Raw genomic sequence first — 15,461 nt, 5'->3', positions numbered from 1 at the left:
ACGCTGTCTTAAGCAGCTGTAAACTCTCACTACTGTACTACACTTAAAGTTTTCTCTCCTGAATGAAGAAAAAAACCTGCTGCTCATGGTAAAACATCATGACCAGACAACAGCAATGTATTTTTCATGACTTACTGAGTAAATTATTCTTGGTAGTAGAGTGATGACTGATTTCCAATCAGTATGATGCTCCTTTTCATGCCCCAACCTTCTAACTTTGCCATTGCAGGCATCAAGAGCTGCTGGCAAGTTTAGGAGGGACATAGCCATTGAAGCAATAGTTCCCACAATTCTTACTTCTAGGAGCAGAATTAGGAGCCCCAAAAGTCCTAATAGGAGTCACCTGAGAATGCTGAAAGAGTGGTGGGTGAAGGAGCTGTGGAAGGAGACAGTCCAGCTTGGTTAGTCCAGAAATGGACGGTAGAATCTAGCCACCTCCCTCGGGCTGCGACCTGCCTCGGGCTGGAGTGCTCAGTAACAACAATTTCTGGAATCATCCATCCAGTTCCAGTCGTTGAGACAGCAATCACCCCTTCTGTCAAGTGTCTGTGGTATTTTGCCGCGGCAGTGGTCTGCAGCGTTAGTCAAAGAAATCCCTCTCTCAGCTCAATTCTAATTAAGAGTAGCTCTTGTGTAAAGTGAGTTAAATTCAGCAGTCGCAGCCCAGACCCCATGGAAAATAGTCCAATTCAACTACAGGAATACAGTCTGATATAAATATAATGGAAATACAAACCCATATAATTTAATTTGACATGACTGGCAGGTTTTTTGCTGAAGTTGGTAAAAATGAGCGAGTGCAAACAATGAACTTTCCTCTTTCCTTTTATCTTTCATTGTCAATACAGTGGGAAGGTGGTTTCAGGATGACTTCCCACAGCAGCAACCTAAACAAACGTAACAATGAACAGACTTTTTTTGGCTGTTGCTTTGAAAACCCGTGCACATTTACAATTTGTGCATTTCTTAGGCACTTAGAAGCAAATTGAAATAATTAAGGATGGTCTAAGCTTTGTCCCATGTGTTCCAACAGACGCAACCTTTCCACGCTGAACACGGCAGCTGCTCTATCCTCGGTTAGGCTCTGCCCAGGGCCAGCGCATCCCGGTACCCGCTGGCGCTACTGAAACCTGAAAAGAAGTTTAACTTTTTCCCTTCCCCCCCCACCTCCGCCCCGGTAAGCTTGCAACGCTATAACCCGGTGCGGACGCACTCTGGGAAGCGCTTATGATGGGAACGAAGAAAGGGGTCCCAGACGCCGCCTCCTGCCCTGTCTTTCGGGAGTTCGGGGCCGTTGCCATAGGAACCCAACGCACACCGGGAGCTGCCCGCTCCGCCGCCCGGCCCGCGCGAGAGGAGCCCCACCGGCTGCCCGCGCCAAGCTGCCCCCTGCCCGCCGCTGCGCTGCGCCTGCGCCCTGCCCGCGCCTGCGCAGAGGCCGGCGGTGCGGTACCGGCGCGGTGACAGCTCTGCGCCATGGCGTACTCGACGTGCTGCCGGGTGGCCATGGTCTCCTGCCTGGTGCTCTGCGTCTCCCTCCTCCTGCCGCGGACCTTCTTGTCGCGGGGCGGCGGGAGGCAGGAGCCCGGGGCCGCGCCGCTCGCAGCTCCCGCGCCGCCGGAGGGTAAGAGGCTGCCGCGGGCCCTGCCGCCGGCGGCTCCGCTAAGGCGATAGAGGGTCGCGCCTCGCCGTCCGTCCCCGCCGGCCCTGAACGGGCGAAAGTCTTTGTCGGCCGTTGTTTAGGGGCCGAGCGTAAAGCGAGGGTTTTGCGGTGGTTTTGCCGTGAGGCCAGGGCGGGCTCGCCGGTTGCTCGGCTGCCGCTGGTCAGGCCGTGTGTGGGCGAGCCTGGGCTGCACCGAGCGGCTGTGCTGCCTGCTCTGGAACCGTAGTGTATCTCGTTCTTTCCGTGACTGGCACCCAGTCCTTCGCTCATACTGTCGCTATAGTGGTGCGTGGCGTGGCACAGGCTGGTTTGAGAGCAGTCATGATCTACCTCTTCGTTTTGCTTTAAACGGTAGTTTGAAATCTACAAATGTCATTTGTTTGGTTTGTGCAAGAGAGCTACTGATCAGAGGCATGCTGGTTGTTTCCCTCCCCCCCATTGCGATACATCACGTTTTGTTTGAAAGCTTGGTTATTTCCTTGTCCTCTGTATGGGGTGCTGTTGTTGCATATGAAATAAAAGTTCATTTGAATTGTCTTCATTGTTTAGTTTCCTATTCTAGCATTTTCAGCTTGGCTTTCATGCACCAGATTCTCCTAAAGGTGTGCCGCTTGGTAACTCGTTTAGACTCCTATTCATACAGCCCTGTTTCCCTGTGCTTCCACTCCCCATGTCCCCTCTGAAGTCCTAGAAGGATGGGTTCATGCAAGTATATGCCATTCTTCTCATGCCCATTGCCTTTTAATGTGTATTTTTCTACCCAAGACACTTCACACAAGTTCGTAGCATCATCCCTCAGGTGTTGGCAGAGAAGGAGTTTTGCCCAAGGGCTGGCTGCAAGGCTGAGGTGAGGCTGGTGAAAGTACAGAGAACTTGGAGCTTGTGGTGGATACTGGCCCACAGGGACCCATGTTTAGTGGCTTGATCTTTTGCAGGCTTGTGGCAGCTGGTTCTTGCACGGTCGTGTGCTTCAATGACATAGATTTCATTTGGCTAGGGTCTTTTAGGACATTGAAGCTGAAGTTACTGCTGAAAACCATGTCGTGTAGAACTGAAATACATGACTGCTATATTATGGCTACTCTTCCATGGTGGCTGTTTGCATTCCTCATCTTTAAGAACTTGAACAGAGGTTGTAATATTGGAAGACTGGTAAGGGGGATTGTAAACAAGCTCAAGTAACTTGCTACTGAGATGTAGAAAACCACACATGTCATACTAGTGGTTGTTTACTGTTGTTTGACAAGTAAAACATGATGATGAGGTAGGTCTGTGATAGACTTAAAGCATGTTCAACAGGCTGCTTGATATTCTTGCCTTGCTGTGGGCCAGAGCACAGTGGTAAGTTACACTTGTGTGAATCCTGATGAAAGGTGGAAAGATCAGGTTTGGTGATCCTCTAACATGGATCACTGTGTTCTGTGTTGCCTGCATCCCTGCTTGTGTGCCTCTGCTGGGGTGTTGCTTCAAGGAACCCTTGGTTGGCAAGGTAATGATAAATTTGCTCTGTTTCATCCATGGTTTGCTGTTGCTCCTGTGTCCTGCTGGTGCTGGCTCATACATAGGTTCCTCAGCACTGTAGATCTACATGTTTGTAGTTTCACTGCAGAATTTTCTAATGCTGAAAAGCTGGATGCTACATGATTTTTTTTTTTTTGACAGCATGTTGAGCTGTACAGTGAAGGACACTATAAAGGCCCAGCAGAGAGCACAGGGGCTGGGGAGTAACCTGCCAGAAGCAGGGATGGCAGTTGGTACTCTGGGAGGTGATACTGTCTCTCTTGTAACTTGTGCCTGGGGTGCTCCTCTGCTGCACCCCAGCACCTGTCTTTGGCTGAGGACATAATACCTCACCTCAGCTGCTCCGTTTCAGATAAGAATTTATAGTTAGTATTTTCAATTTAATAGCAAGAATTTCATTACACCTGCTCTGTAGAACAAACTTTATTTCACCTGGAGTTATTTTTTTATTGGAAGAATAAATCTTGATTGAGCGGTTCAGTTCATATCGCTGTCATTAGTTGTCCTCTTCAGTGAACTGATAACTGCGGTTACCTGCCAGAAGTTTCAGAGGCTTGAGGTAATCATGTCATTCTTGAAGTTAATAAAGTGCTTATTGTAGTCTTGGGGGCAAAATGCCTCTGAATAAAACATTCTTAAAGTTTACTACCACTTGTTAGAACTCAGTGTTAACAGAAGGCTTTTTATTGAGACAGGCTTTAAGCGTGGGAATGCTTCTCTAATAAAGCCATTTTCCAAGGTCTCTTTCAGGGAAGTGGTGAGCATAGCACTATAGAAGTTAATATTACCTTGCAGACAGGAGTCTTCTTTTTTCCCAGTGATCGTTTCATGTATATGAAAGAATTTATTTAAAGAACTTATTGTGAGTGTATCACATTTGTCATTTACTTCACGGGCAGGCATTAGAATTTTAGTTTTTAAGAATCTTTTGGAAAAGAGGGGAAAAATAAAAGAGAGCTACTGGCAGTTTAAAAAGTTCTTTTAAGTCTAATGTTCATAAATATACGCCACGCGTTTTGTAAAGCTCCCCTCTAAGTGGATAGCTTAAGAAGAACCTTACAGCTCCATGACAATAGGGGTATAGGCTGTCTGCATTCTTAGGAACAATCAAGTAGCATCAGCTTTATGAGAAAAAAATGCATGGCTGTTCAGGTGTCATCAGCTGTGACACCTCTGCCCAGCTTGGATTTGTGCAGCACACACATCAATTGCCACCAGGAGTCCTGATTTAAGAAAATTAAGGTATTCCTGGCTTGGGTAGGTTTTTTATGTGTGTGGTGGGTTGGTGTGGGGGTTTTTTTGGTGTTGTTTTTTTTAACTTCACCTGCAATGCTTAATTAAAAAAGCTCAAGTATTTGATTGTGTCCATTAAGAGCAGCTGCACAGTGGTTTGAAGTAAGGATTTCGAACCTGTCATTCCTTCTGACCTTCTCTGGGTGAGTTTCTGCAGTGGTGGTGTCGCGATGGCAGCTAGAGCTATTTTGTAAATGTCAGTAAAAGAGCAAGAACTAAACAAACACATGCTGTTTGTCCAGTTCTCGTCTTGGTGTTACGCTGTCTGCCAGAAGTGGAAGTATTTATACCAAAGAATTAGAAGCAGAAAAATACAAATGACCGCAAATGTGGGAAGTGTAACCAGTGGCTCTTGTGGTGGTGTGTAACACTGAAACAGAGTGGCCTCCGCGCCGCACCAAGTGTGAGCTGGTACTGTGTGAAATGGACTCGTTCCTTGGGCTTTCTGTGGGAAGGCATGTTGGGGAAATTAGAGGGTTTTAAAGAATAGCAGCAGAAATTATATAGTGGCTTGAAAGAGAGTTTAGATTAAATGTCAAGAAAACAGTGTCTGTATAGAGCTATTGCATTAAAGGTGGTGGCTATGCAAGAAAACCTAGGAGGAGACTTGCAGTCTGAAGAACAAGTTACTTTATCCTGGTGTCCATGTTTCTTTCTGTCTGTTGCCACTTGCAGATTTAGAACCCTTTGGCCAATTCATCTCTTTGAACCCGGAGACAAAATAAGTGTTTTATGATAATACACTGCTGAGAGAGGCTAAAGATTGATTGAAGTGTCCTGAGGCAGAGGCTTCAAGTATGACTGTGTCTTTATTGGCACCTACCAGAGAGGGGAGTCTCGCATATCCTACGTAACAACAGCTTTGCTTAAAGCACACATCTTCCTTAAATACCAAGCCCAGCAGCTCAGGGGAGAAAGTATGATGTCTGAGTTCTGGTTGTCACAGGAGCATGTGCTGTGTCTGATCCCTGTGACTGTCAGGAGAGGCAGCGGTTTGCTTTTTCAGTCACTGCAGTGAACGTTTTTACCAGGAAAATGTAAATGGCACCTCAGCATCCCTAGTCGTAGGAGCCAGAGTTTGAAGATCAGTTTGAGGAGTGGAATTTGCATTGCTGAACTAGGAGGATAGTTCTGTGTCCCTCTGGCACGTGTTTCTCAAGTTGAGCTTTTGTGGACCGTCCAGCTGCTTTGCTGTTGGACTGCGGGTGTTTTGTTTAGCTGGTGTTGTGTGCTCAGTAAGGAATAGTAAATGTCTCGGAAACCCCCACGATATTAGCGTTTCCAAACCACAGCGCTGTAACCGTGGTGTGGGATGGGGAAAAAGGAAACGGGCAGAGCTCCTTGCAGAGTACGAGCTGAACTGTGGGTGCTGTCCCACTGCAGAGCAGCTTGGGTGAGGCTTGAGGAGCAAGGAGAAGAGCATCCTTTGCTGTCAGCTTGGACAACACACGCTTCCCAGGCTGCAATTTCTTATCTGTAACCCTCCTCTTAGACTTCCTGGAGTCTGAAGAAAAGGCGCATTGTATAAATCACATTGTATCTTAGATCTCCTGATGAATGGAGTGAGAATTTGATGGAGCAACAGCCCATAACTACTGCGTGTCAAGCTTTCCCTTTTACTATGTATCTCTGTGTGTAGCCCAGCTTTTTACAGCTGTCCAGATGTTGCAGACATATCAGACAAAGAGCCAAGTCTAAAAAACTTTATGGTCAAGTCGGATTCAGTAGCAATTTCTAAACTTCATTAGGTAGAACTTGTAACAGCTGTCTTGGCAAAAAAAGGTGCTTGGGTGGTCTGAATATGATGAGCTGCTTGGCTGTTGTATTAGGTGTGCTATATATAGGCCTTTTAAGATTGGCTTTTTGCAGTTGGGTGTTAATATTGTTAAATGGTTTTTTAAAATCAGTACTTCTGAGATGATACTGCTATAAAGGACTTCATCTGGATTTAGAAACCTGCAGTCTCTTAACACAGATGTCAGCTAGGGTATAATTTCATTATTTAAAGCTGTGTGAAGGGACAGGGTAAGACAAAGCATGTTGTGCTTGCCCTCTAGCTGGTTTCCAAAGTTGACTGAAGGATTAAACTGACAAATTACTAAACATGTTGGGTAAACCTTAGGTGAAAAGATTGCAAAGCCAGGCAGGGTGTGCAGCAGTCAGGTCTGGGAGAAGGCAACCCTCAGGCTGTCACAGGGCAACTGAGAAACATTTCAAAATCAGAGCAGCACTGTGGCATCCTTCAAAGCTAAATGGAAGTTAGTGCTCTGCCTTCCCAACAGCATGGAAAATGTCCTGCTGAAGCACTCACTGTCCATCCTGGCAGCTGGATGGTGCAGCAAATAGGGACCAAACGTGTGCCCTTCTGTGCTTGCATGGAAGCGTCCCTTGATTTTATTGATAGAGAAGATGTGGTTGTCTCCCTCTGAAGTTGGTTTGTTTCTTCCCTGGATACATGGAATCCAGTCACATCACCTACCAGCATGCATGCTAGGGCTGAATTTTTTAATAGCACAAGATACCTTGTTTAATTGACAGTGGCATCCAGATGGCTCTGCATTGCCTTTTCTGTACTGTCTATTTGACAACTTCATGTGTGTGGTGCTTTTAAGTTGCCTGTGCCATCAAGTTCCTTGATAATTTGCATGGGTTCTTTAAAAAAAAAAAGCTATGGGAAATAATATTTGTTCTTTAAAAAATGAAATAGTTCTAAAACTTCAGAGATAAAACTAGGAGCCATAAAATTCTCCTTTCAAAATGTTTTGATACAAAAATGAGTATTGTGTGCCTCATTAATTGAATTGAATGTTATAAAGCACAACTGAGACCTTGTGGATAAAGTAGAAAACTATTCCCTTTATAGTTTCACCTCTGTCTTTTATTTTTCACTTTCTTCTTCTTTCTTTTTCTTTTTCAATAGAGAGTATTTGCATGAGGTATTTTCCTGTTGAGGTTTATCTACCCTGCTGTTTCATCCCCATCTCAGTGATACTGCTCACTACATGACACCACGCTTATTTCCACAGTCACCTACTGCCACGAGGCATTCCTGCTGCAGCAGTGAGACTCTCTTGTAAATAAGATGCTATGCTTTCCAACATACTTTGAATAATTCCCTGAAATTAAAGTGCAGCTAGCAGCTTTCTCAAAGTTAAGCCTGAGCTGATCTGAATGGGTTTGGTCAGTTGTGGTCCACCTGGGCAGTTTCACGAGTATTGATGTCACTCCCTAGTAAGTATACACTCTAATTGTCTGTTGATTTAAATTGTCCACAGCACTGTTTCAGGCTCTCTGCATACTTACTTTAGCATCCATGCATGAATTTAAGCTCGCTCCCCTGTGTCATTTCAAACTATCTCTGCCTCTCCTAGAAACCATTTTTTCCCCATCTGAAACACCAAAGATACTATGTCCCAGGCTATAGTCTATATCCTCTCCTAACAGTGCTTTACCTCATGCATTTTTCAGGAGAGCAGTTTGAGATGCACCACTTTGTTTCAATACTCATTTGGTAAAAATCAGGTGAAGTACTACTTCTTACGGCAATAGCCATGCCAACAGCCATAGCTGCACTGGGCAAACACTGCAGTCTTGCATCAGGATGTTTAGTAGGTAGTGGTTTATACATTGACATGCCTTTGTGTAATACTGCAAGATCCCACTCACAGCAGAAAACAGGTGATATGTTGGGGTGCTTTTTTTGGAGCAGTGGACCACAGTTTGCAGACTTCTTAATTATAGTCATACAAGTTACTTATTCACCACTAGGGGTGCATTAAAAAGTAGAGGTAATAGATAGCTACACTTGTGGCAGTTGTAGAAAACAGAGAAGTAACAGAAGATATTAATGTCTGTGTGTTTTTTTGCAGGGAAGCTGGGTCGCTTTCCACCAAGGATGCATTACCAGGCCACTCCAAGCAGTCCAGCTGCCCCTCACTTTCCAAGGTCTCACCTTGCTGAAGCAGTTGCCAAAGCCAAGGCAGGTGGAGGTGGTAGCGGAAGTGCTGGTGGAAGTGGGAGAGGTCTTGTGGGGCAGATTATCCCTATATATGGATTTGGCATCTTCTTATATATCTTGTACATTCTATTCAAGGTAAGACCAACATAAATTGAAAACTCGGGGAAATAACTGAAATAAATCTTGAAACAGAAATGATTTCTGTACATGGCTCTGTTTCAGACATGATCAAAATACCACAACTTCTGCTGGACTTTTGCCTGATGTGTCCTGTGGCTTTTGCTCTTGCAAAGACTGGAGCTGAGAAAGCAGGCATGGGTGATTGTGGTCCTGTATTAACTTCTGTCCTCTTGCTGTATTTTTAAGGACTTTTTTTTCTCTGGAAAATGTGCATGTCTAGAACAATGTTATATTAATTTTGAACATACACCTAGTCTTCTGTTCTGTTAGGCGTGACTACATGTTACGTATACTGTATATATCACATACTGTGATAGACATTTAAAGTGAGAGAGAGGGAGTACAGTTCTTGCATACCTTCTGGAACACCACCACCATTGTTGAATGGGAGTTTGTTAGGTTGTATTTACCATGCTGGAACCACCTCAGCTGAGGTGCTGGTTCAAAGGTAGCTTAAATAAAAAGCACATGCAAATTCCCCTCAGGTGTTTTTCACACATATTTTGAACTTCTCACAGCTTTTTGTTACAGAGATGTGACTTGCACGTTGGCAATGACAGTCAGCTGTGTGGAAGGAGGGAAAAGTGGACTTGTGGAAATGTTCTTTCCTTTGAGTGGGAGTCCAGAATGGGCAGTGTCCAAACAGTTGAGCCTGCTTTGGTCTAACAGAGGCAAGGACAAAGTGAATTGGGTAAAGTGATCAAACAGAAGACAAAAGGCATGGACATCCTGCATCTGCTCTATAGAGCCATGCAGTGTCTTTGCTGCAGTTGGAAAATTGATAAGGAATAATGGTAGAAAGCCTTGCAGGACAGACAAGCAGGGTCGCATAATTCCTTCAGGACCTGCCTCTTATTTCACAATAACTGCCCAATGTGGTGGGGGGTTTTTTTTCTCTTCCTATACACAGAAAAATGAAACAGATAAGTAATTCTGAAGCCAAGTTATTTTTATGAGCTATGTCTTCACTGTGCTTAAAAATATAATTTATTCCAAGTGTGTTTCAGGAGTTTTCAGCTGGCAATACTTCCCAGGCATTTTTCATGGTCATCTGGTTTCACTGCTGGGAATGCTTTTCTGTGGTTACTCTCTGACATATTTTAGGGTTTTTAATCCTTTTTTTCCTGTTGCCTTTGGGGCTTATATATTGTTATGGTGGTAACTCATAGAAGGGTTATCTGTTTTCACTGACCAGCTGGCTTCCAAGGGAAAAACTACTGCTGGAGAGAGGAAATGCCCTACTGCTGCACCTGGAAATGCCAAGAGGAAAATCAGTGAGTATGACTTTTGAGGTATGATATAGCTGGGTAGTTCTTGACTCTGTAGAGACATGGTCCAACCAGGTTCGTCAAGTTCTGGGCACACTGTAAAGCTACTGTTCTCTCCCATAAAGAGCAACCCAGAAGCTTCTGTGGTGGAATGAGCAAGATTTCAAGTGAATTACTGTGTGGTCACTTTCTAATCTCATTCAGCTAATGATATTCTGCAACAGTAGCCTGATCTCAATCCCTCCTGGAAGCAGTTGCTTTTCATGAAGTCTGCTGAATTAACTCTGTGGATTTGCTGAAGAGCTGTGTAGCTAATAGTTGAAAATGGATAATAAGATGTCCATGTATAATTATCCCATAATCCGTAATAGTATATAAATATATTATTAATATCTAGTTTCATCCATTTGAATTTGTGAATTCTTAACCATCACCAGGCATTTCCCTACCTTTTTCCTTCCCTTTTTGCAATGCTCAGAGTTTTCATAAGTGCAATAAAGCAAGCAAATAGTATTGGGAAATGTTATTTTGATTTTACTTAAGCATCAGTGGGAGAGATTCAACTGCTTGTAGGCATTCATTAGATAAATTAGCTTACTATTGAAGATTGAATGAGTAGTGAAGATTGGATGTGGTGTTTGGCTGGCTAAGTTGTAATAGGGAAGTAAAGTACTTAGGGCCTTATGAAAGTGCTAACAGTAAGGTAATTCTCTTAACATAGCTGTAATTATCTTGACATTAATGCGTATATTAGGAATAGCTAATGTACTCAGTGCTATAGATTGTCTTCTCAGTGCACTTACACTGCACTGTGCCTTCCAATTTTATGCAATTTATTAGCAATGGTAATTGTATTTTTTTTTCTCTAATGCTTAGTAAGAGAAACTAACTTTGCAGTAAGTTAAACATTTACCATCATTATAACCCAGAGAATTAGTGATGACAATTATTCTGCCTTTTTATAATGCTCTTCATTTGTATTCCTAAAGCATTCATGGCAAGCTGTAGCAGAGCAGGGGCCAAGCCACCTGAAGGCTGAGTAGCCACTTACTGACTTGAATTGAATAACTTCCCTTTGCTTCCTCTATTTTTAAAGTCTCAGACATGCAGTACTATGACATCAGTGATACATGAAGTGATGGCATTCTCTGCCAGAACAGAGACCTTTCTAAAGGCAGGGTGCTTGTGGACGTCTTTCTCCATTCCCACAATACTGGATTTCAGTTATATCTTTGTGCTGTTTAAATGAGTGCGCCTGGGGCAACTGTTTCACTAACCTAGGCTGGTTCATTTTCGTCTGCAGTCTCAGGTACAGGGTTTTGAGTGTGAACTACAAAAGCCAAACAAGGAGCTCAAGCATTTCTGTGGCTGTTCATGCTGTTGCATCTTTACTGTTAATGTGTTATGCTAAATTAAAGCTAGTCTAATATTGTGTTCTGTTTTAGGCACTGCAATGCAAGAGAGATGTGGAGGTTCTGGAGCAGGTCCAGAGGAGGGCAATGAAACTGGTGAAGGGCCTAGAGAATAAATCTTATGAGGAGTGACTGAGGCAGCTGGGGATGGTTAGTTTGAGTAAGAGGAGGCTGAGGGGAGACCTCATTGCTGTCTGCAACTACCTGAAGGGAAGTTGTGAAGAGGCCGCTGCTGGTCTCTTCTCACAGGTAATTGGAGACAGAACAAGGGGGGATGTCCTCAAGCTGAGGCTGGTAGGTTTAGATTGGATATTAGAAAAAAATTTTCATGGAGAGAGTGGTCAGGCACTGGAATGAGCTACTCAGGGAAATGGTTGAGTCACCCACTCTGGATGTGTTTAAGGGTCATTTGGATGTGGTGCTTAGGGATATAGTTTAAGGTAGGGTTAAAGGTTGGACTTGGTGATCCTGAGGGCCTTTTCCAACCTGGATGTTTCTGTGATTCAGTGGCCCTCTCACTGCTTACCGGGAGGTTGCTTGGGAGCCTTTGAAAAATGGTGCTTTACCACTGACAATAGTCTTCACCTTCTTCGCCCAAGAGAAGTAGGCAGAACTCTTAAAGCAGAGTGCTTTAATTTCTTTGCAGTGAGTTTGGTTCAGTACAGCATGTGCTGCCTGTGAGAATGGCACAGGGATACACATTCAAAGTTCCTACTGACAGATCTTGTCACTTTGCTTATTTTACAGCTGATTATGAGCTCAATCAACTCCAGGAAAAATTGAGAGAGACAGAAGAAGCTATGGAAAAATTAATCAACAGAGTGGGACCTAACTGTGACAGGTATGCTTCAAATGATGGCATTTTAAGGAGGGATTCTGCTCTGCTTAGGAATTGAACTTATGTACATTGGCTGTATTTAAATAATGTTTCTATTGCTACTTCAGAATGCAGAAGTCAGATTTTACATGTGACAGTTTTTGTTCTGTAGATTTTCTCTTTTCTGCATCTATATCCAAAATAAATAGTTTTTTTGCAACTTCATTTTCCTTAAACAGAATTGCAACTATCCCTACCTTCCACCTTGGTACAGTGCCTTATGTGGAAGGTCATGATAGGTGTGTGTAAACAGGGAATAAACCATCTACATTTAAAGTATATAAACTGGCCTGTCGTGTGTGACCTAGGTAATACTTTGAATGATTCCTAAGAGACTCATTTGTTTTATGTTATGTTCCCCTTCTCTGGATTATTTTTCTAAATAGAAATGCTGCTACAATCTATGCAGTGCCTGTTAGAATACCCATAAATGTTTCTTTACGAGCAGAATTCTATAATAGTCTGATTCCCTAAGTTAGTTCTACCCCACAGCCAGTAAATCCATGCATTTGCTTCTAAATATGAAAGACAGAAGTAGTAAAATCAGAACTTAAAAATCTATTATGTTCATTAATACTTGCTATAAATCTGAAGTCACTGTTCTACATGATAGAAAAACCAGAAACAAGTCTGTGCTTTTCATAAGGGGTGTAACAATGCACAGCTGCAGTGTTGACAAATTTAAATACCATGAATATTTGGGTGACATTTGCAAGGAAAAAAGCTGTTCAGGTTGTAATACGTTAATGTTGTCCAGCTCAATCAGTGCCTGCTGTAACTTGTTTTGTGGGATCGGTTCTGCGCTGAACGTGTACATTATGTTCACTCAAACTTCAGAAGGCGTTCTCTTGGAGCCTGTAGTTTTGCCCACTTTGCACCATGCCCTACATAGCAGCTGCACTTGTCTTGGCAAGACCAGGTGCCAGACCTGTCTGTGTTAGGCCAGGTTCCAGAGGGAGAACCCCTAAGCTGCCCTGGTTTTGCTAGTGAAACAGAAGGATGCTGTTTCGACTGTGGCTCATCTTTCTTTTGGAGCGCTGACATGGTGCTCTACAGATACCTTTAAGCTGCCAGAGACAGGCTTATGAGCTGCCCAGATAGTCTGCTAACTTAGGATAGGATATTATTTTACTGAGAAAACGGGTTTAGGGTCAATCCAGTATTTGTTCCACTCTGTGTTATTGGCTTGGAGCCTCTATTTAGTCAAACTTCCCTTCTTTGTTCACCAAACTATTTATATAGATGGATCTAAAGGTCTCAGGGGAAATCAAATCCTAATTCTAATAGTTTTGTATTTAGCCTCTGTAAAGAGAAGGGGGAAAGCACCTCTAGATGGAGCAAATAGCTGGTTTTCAAATATACCCAGGCTTATAAGCTTTCTTAATCTATGTTGTGAACTTGTCAAATTCAATAGTACTGGATGAATGTCTTAAAATAAAATGCATGGTTAGGAGCAGAGTACAGGGTTAAGTTTATTCAATCTGAGTGTTGATAGGCTTAAACAAAAAGGAAACAGGAAAAGAACAATAATTACTTTAAGCTGAATTTATTAATATGCAGTTAAACAGAAATCTTTACAACAGAGAAGTCAGAGAAAGAAATCTGGTATCAAATTTGAGGTAACACTGAAAGACTCAAGGTGAGACCATGGCCCATTATTCTAGATATGGCAGAATGACTCCCAGCCTGGCCAGATAATCATCAGTAACCAGTGACTCAGTATAGTTCAGCAGCATTCTCCTCCTGGCTGAACTGCTCCAGGATTCATCCTGGCTTGCTTTTCCTGGTGACAATTCTTAGACTCCAGAGACTTTCTAATTTTGTGTATTTTCTTTAAAAAGAGAAAAAAAATGCTTTTCAAAGCCAGCTGAGATTGGCAGGACAGTTCCAAAGAAATAATGTACACTGTCCTGTGCGATTTTATTCTGCTTTCTTCTATAGTGAGCATGTGTGTTGCTTTCTTGTCCTGCTTTAGCCTGTCCTGTTCTTTCCCTTAAAAAAGCATCTGAATGAAGTAAAGCTGGAAGAAATCTCAATACTGTTAGCTGCTTTTCACAGCCCTGTGCTGTAGAAGGTAGGCAGGCAAACTTAGATTTGGTGGAGTTGGGTACATAAGACTTCCCTACCCATTCTCACAGATGTCTTTTCACTGGTGTCTGTATATGGTGTTATGAAACCTTCATTTGAAGCATATTAGTAAATACTTTGCTCAGTGTGAGTATTGTACTAAAAAATATAATTTAGCTCAAACACCTATTTTTCAGGTCCTGTTGACCAGACCGTCAGTTGGCAAAAATTGCTTTTTATCACAGACTTCACAAATGTGATGGGGGGGAGGAAGGAGAGTAATGGGGGAGATGAAGGCTGTGCTCTGCAAGGTGTCATTTTAAAGCTATAGCTGCATTCTAATAGTTAAGTATTTTAAGATCATGAATCAGAAACGCACAGGTTGACATGTCTGAGATACCAAATTAGATTATGAATTTTTCTCTGCAGTCATGATAGCTCTTTAGGAAATGTTCTGATCAAAGTCTAAGAATAAGAAACCTTCATTTTACCTATTGCCGAGCATTTTGGGAATCTACAAAGTGTAAGTATTATGAAAGTAGCTGTGTTAATGCTAATGCTGACTACAAATATTTTGTATCTGTTATCTTGGTATTTGTAAGTGCATTATGCCCTGGTAAACTTCCCATTAGCAAGCAGTGAGATCTTAGCATATTTCCAGCCTCCTACAGTAACTCTTCTTGGAGGCCATAAAGGAAGTAAAGAGAGTGCATGAGCTTTGGTTTCTCTCTCTCTGCAGGGAAATTGGTCTTTCAAGCAAGGAGGTATCTGGAGGAGTAATACTCTGAAATTGAGAGACCTTGTGTTGCAGTAAGACAGCAACACTTCCTAATGAGGGTATTCCAGGTATTAGGAATTTTCCTGTATGAAGTGCCAGAGCAACACAGCTGCATTGATTGATCCCATTATCTGAGCTCACCTATCTCCCCATTGTTCTAAACAGAGTTCTCTGTCTGCATCCAGGTGCTACCTATTCAAATTAAATACACTTGTCTATAAAGGAGGATTTGTGTGGCAGTTCTGTTACAGCTTGTGTCAAAGACAGCAAGCTGATGAAAGCATCTGCATTTGCCTTTTAACTCACATCTCAGATTGTATATCTGCATAACTGTATAGGGTTAACACGCCAGGGGGAGTAATCCTGAACCTGACCCTAGGGGTCTTGGCCCCTCCCCAGGGGTGGGCCACACTCCAGGTGATGGTTAGCCCACTCTCCCCCACT

General features: G+C 43.1%; 1 protein-coding gene across 10 annotated transcripts in view; it reads left to right on the top strand.

The window, feature by feature from the left end:
• The window catches only part of RIC3 (RIC3 acetylcholine receptor chaperone), a 46,547-nt gene that overhangs the window by 24,663 nt on the left and 6,423 nt on the right, over positions 1-15,461 (top strand). For 6 of the 10 annotated variants that reach the window (XM_064163671.1, XM_064163670.1, XM_064163669.1 and 3 more), the window contains 4 exons: positions 1,034-1,624; positions 8,347-8,570; positions 9,811-9,889; positions 12,043-12,136. In XM_064163671.1, the coding sequence (XP_064019741.1) occupies positions 1,477-1,624; positions 8,347-8,570; positions 9,811-9,889; positions 12,043-12,136 (545 nt within the window). In that variant the 5' untranslated portion in view covers positions 1,034-1,476. Of the gene's footprint in view, positions 1-1,033; positions 1,625-8,346; positions 8,571-9,810; positions 9,890-12,042; positions 12,137-14,668; positions 15,332-15,461 lie in introns of those variants that run through there. The other 4 variants (XM_064163675.1, XM_064163674.1, XR_010306748.1 and 1 more) reach the window with 3 other exon arrangements.

This window comes from Pogoniulus pusillus, chromosome 24, assembly GCF_015220805.1.
Source record: "Pogoniulus pusillus isolate bPogPus1 chromosome 24, bPogPus1.pri, whole genome shotgun sequence".
NCBI lineage: Eukaryota > Metazoa > Chordata > Aves > Piciformes > Lybiidae > Pogoniulus > Pogoniulus pusillus.
This window is presented reverse-complemented; position numbering and strand designations above follow the sequence as displayed.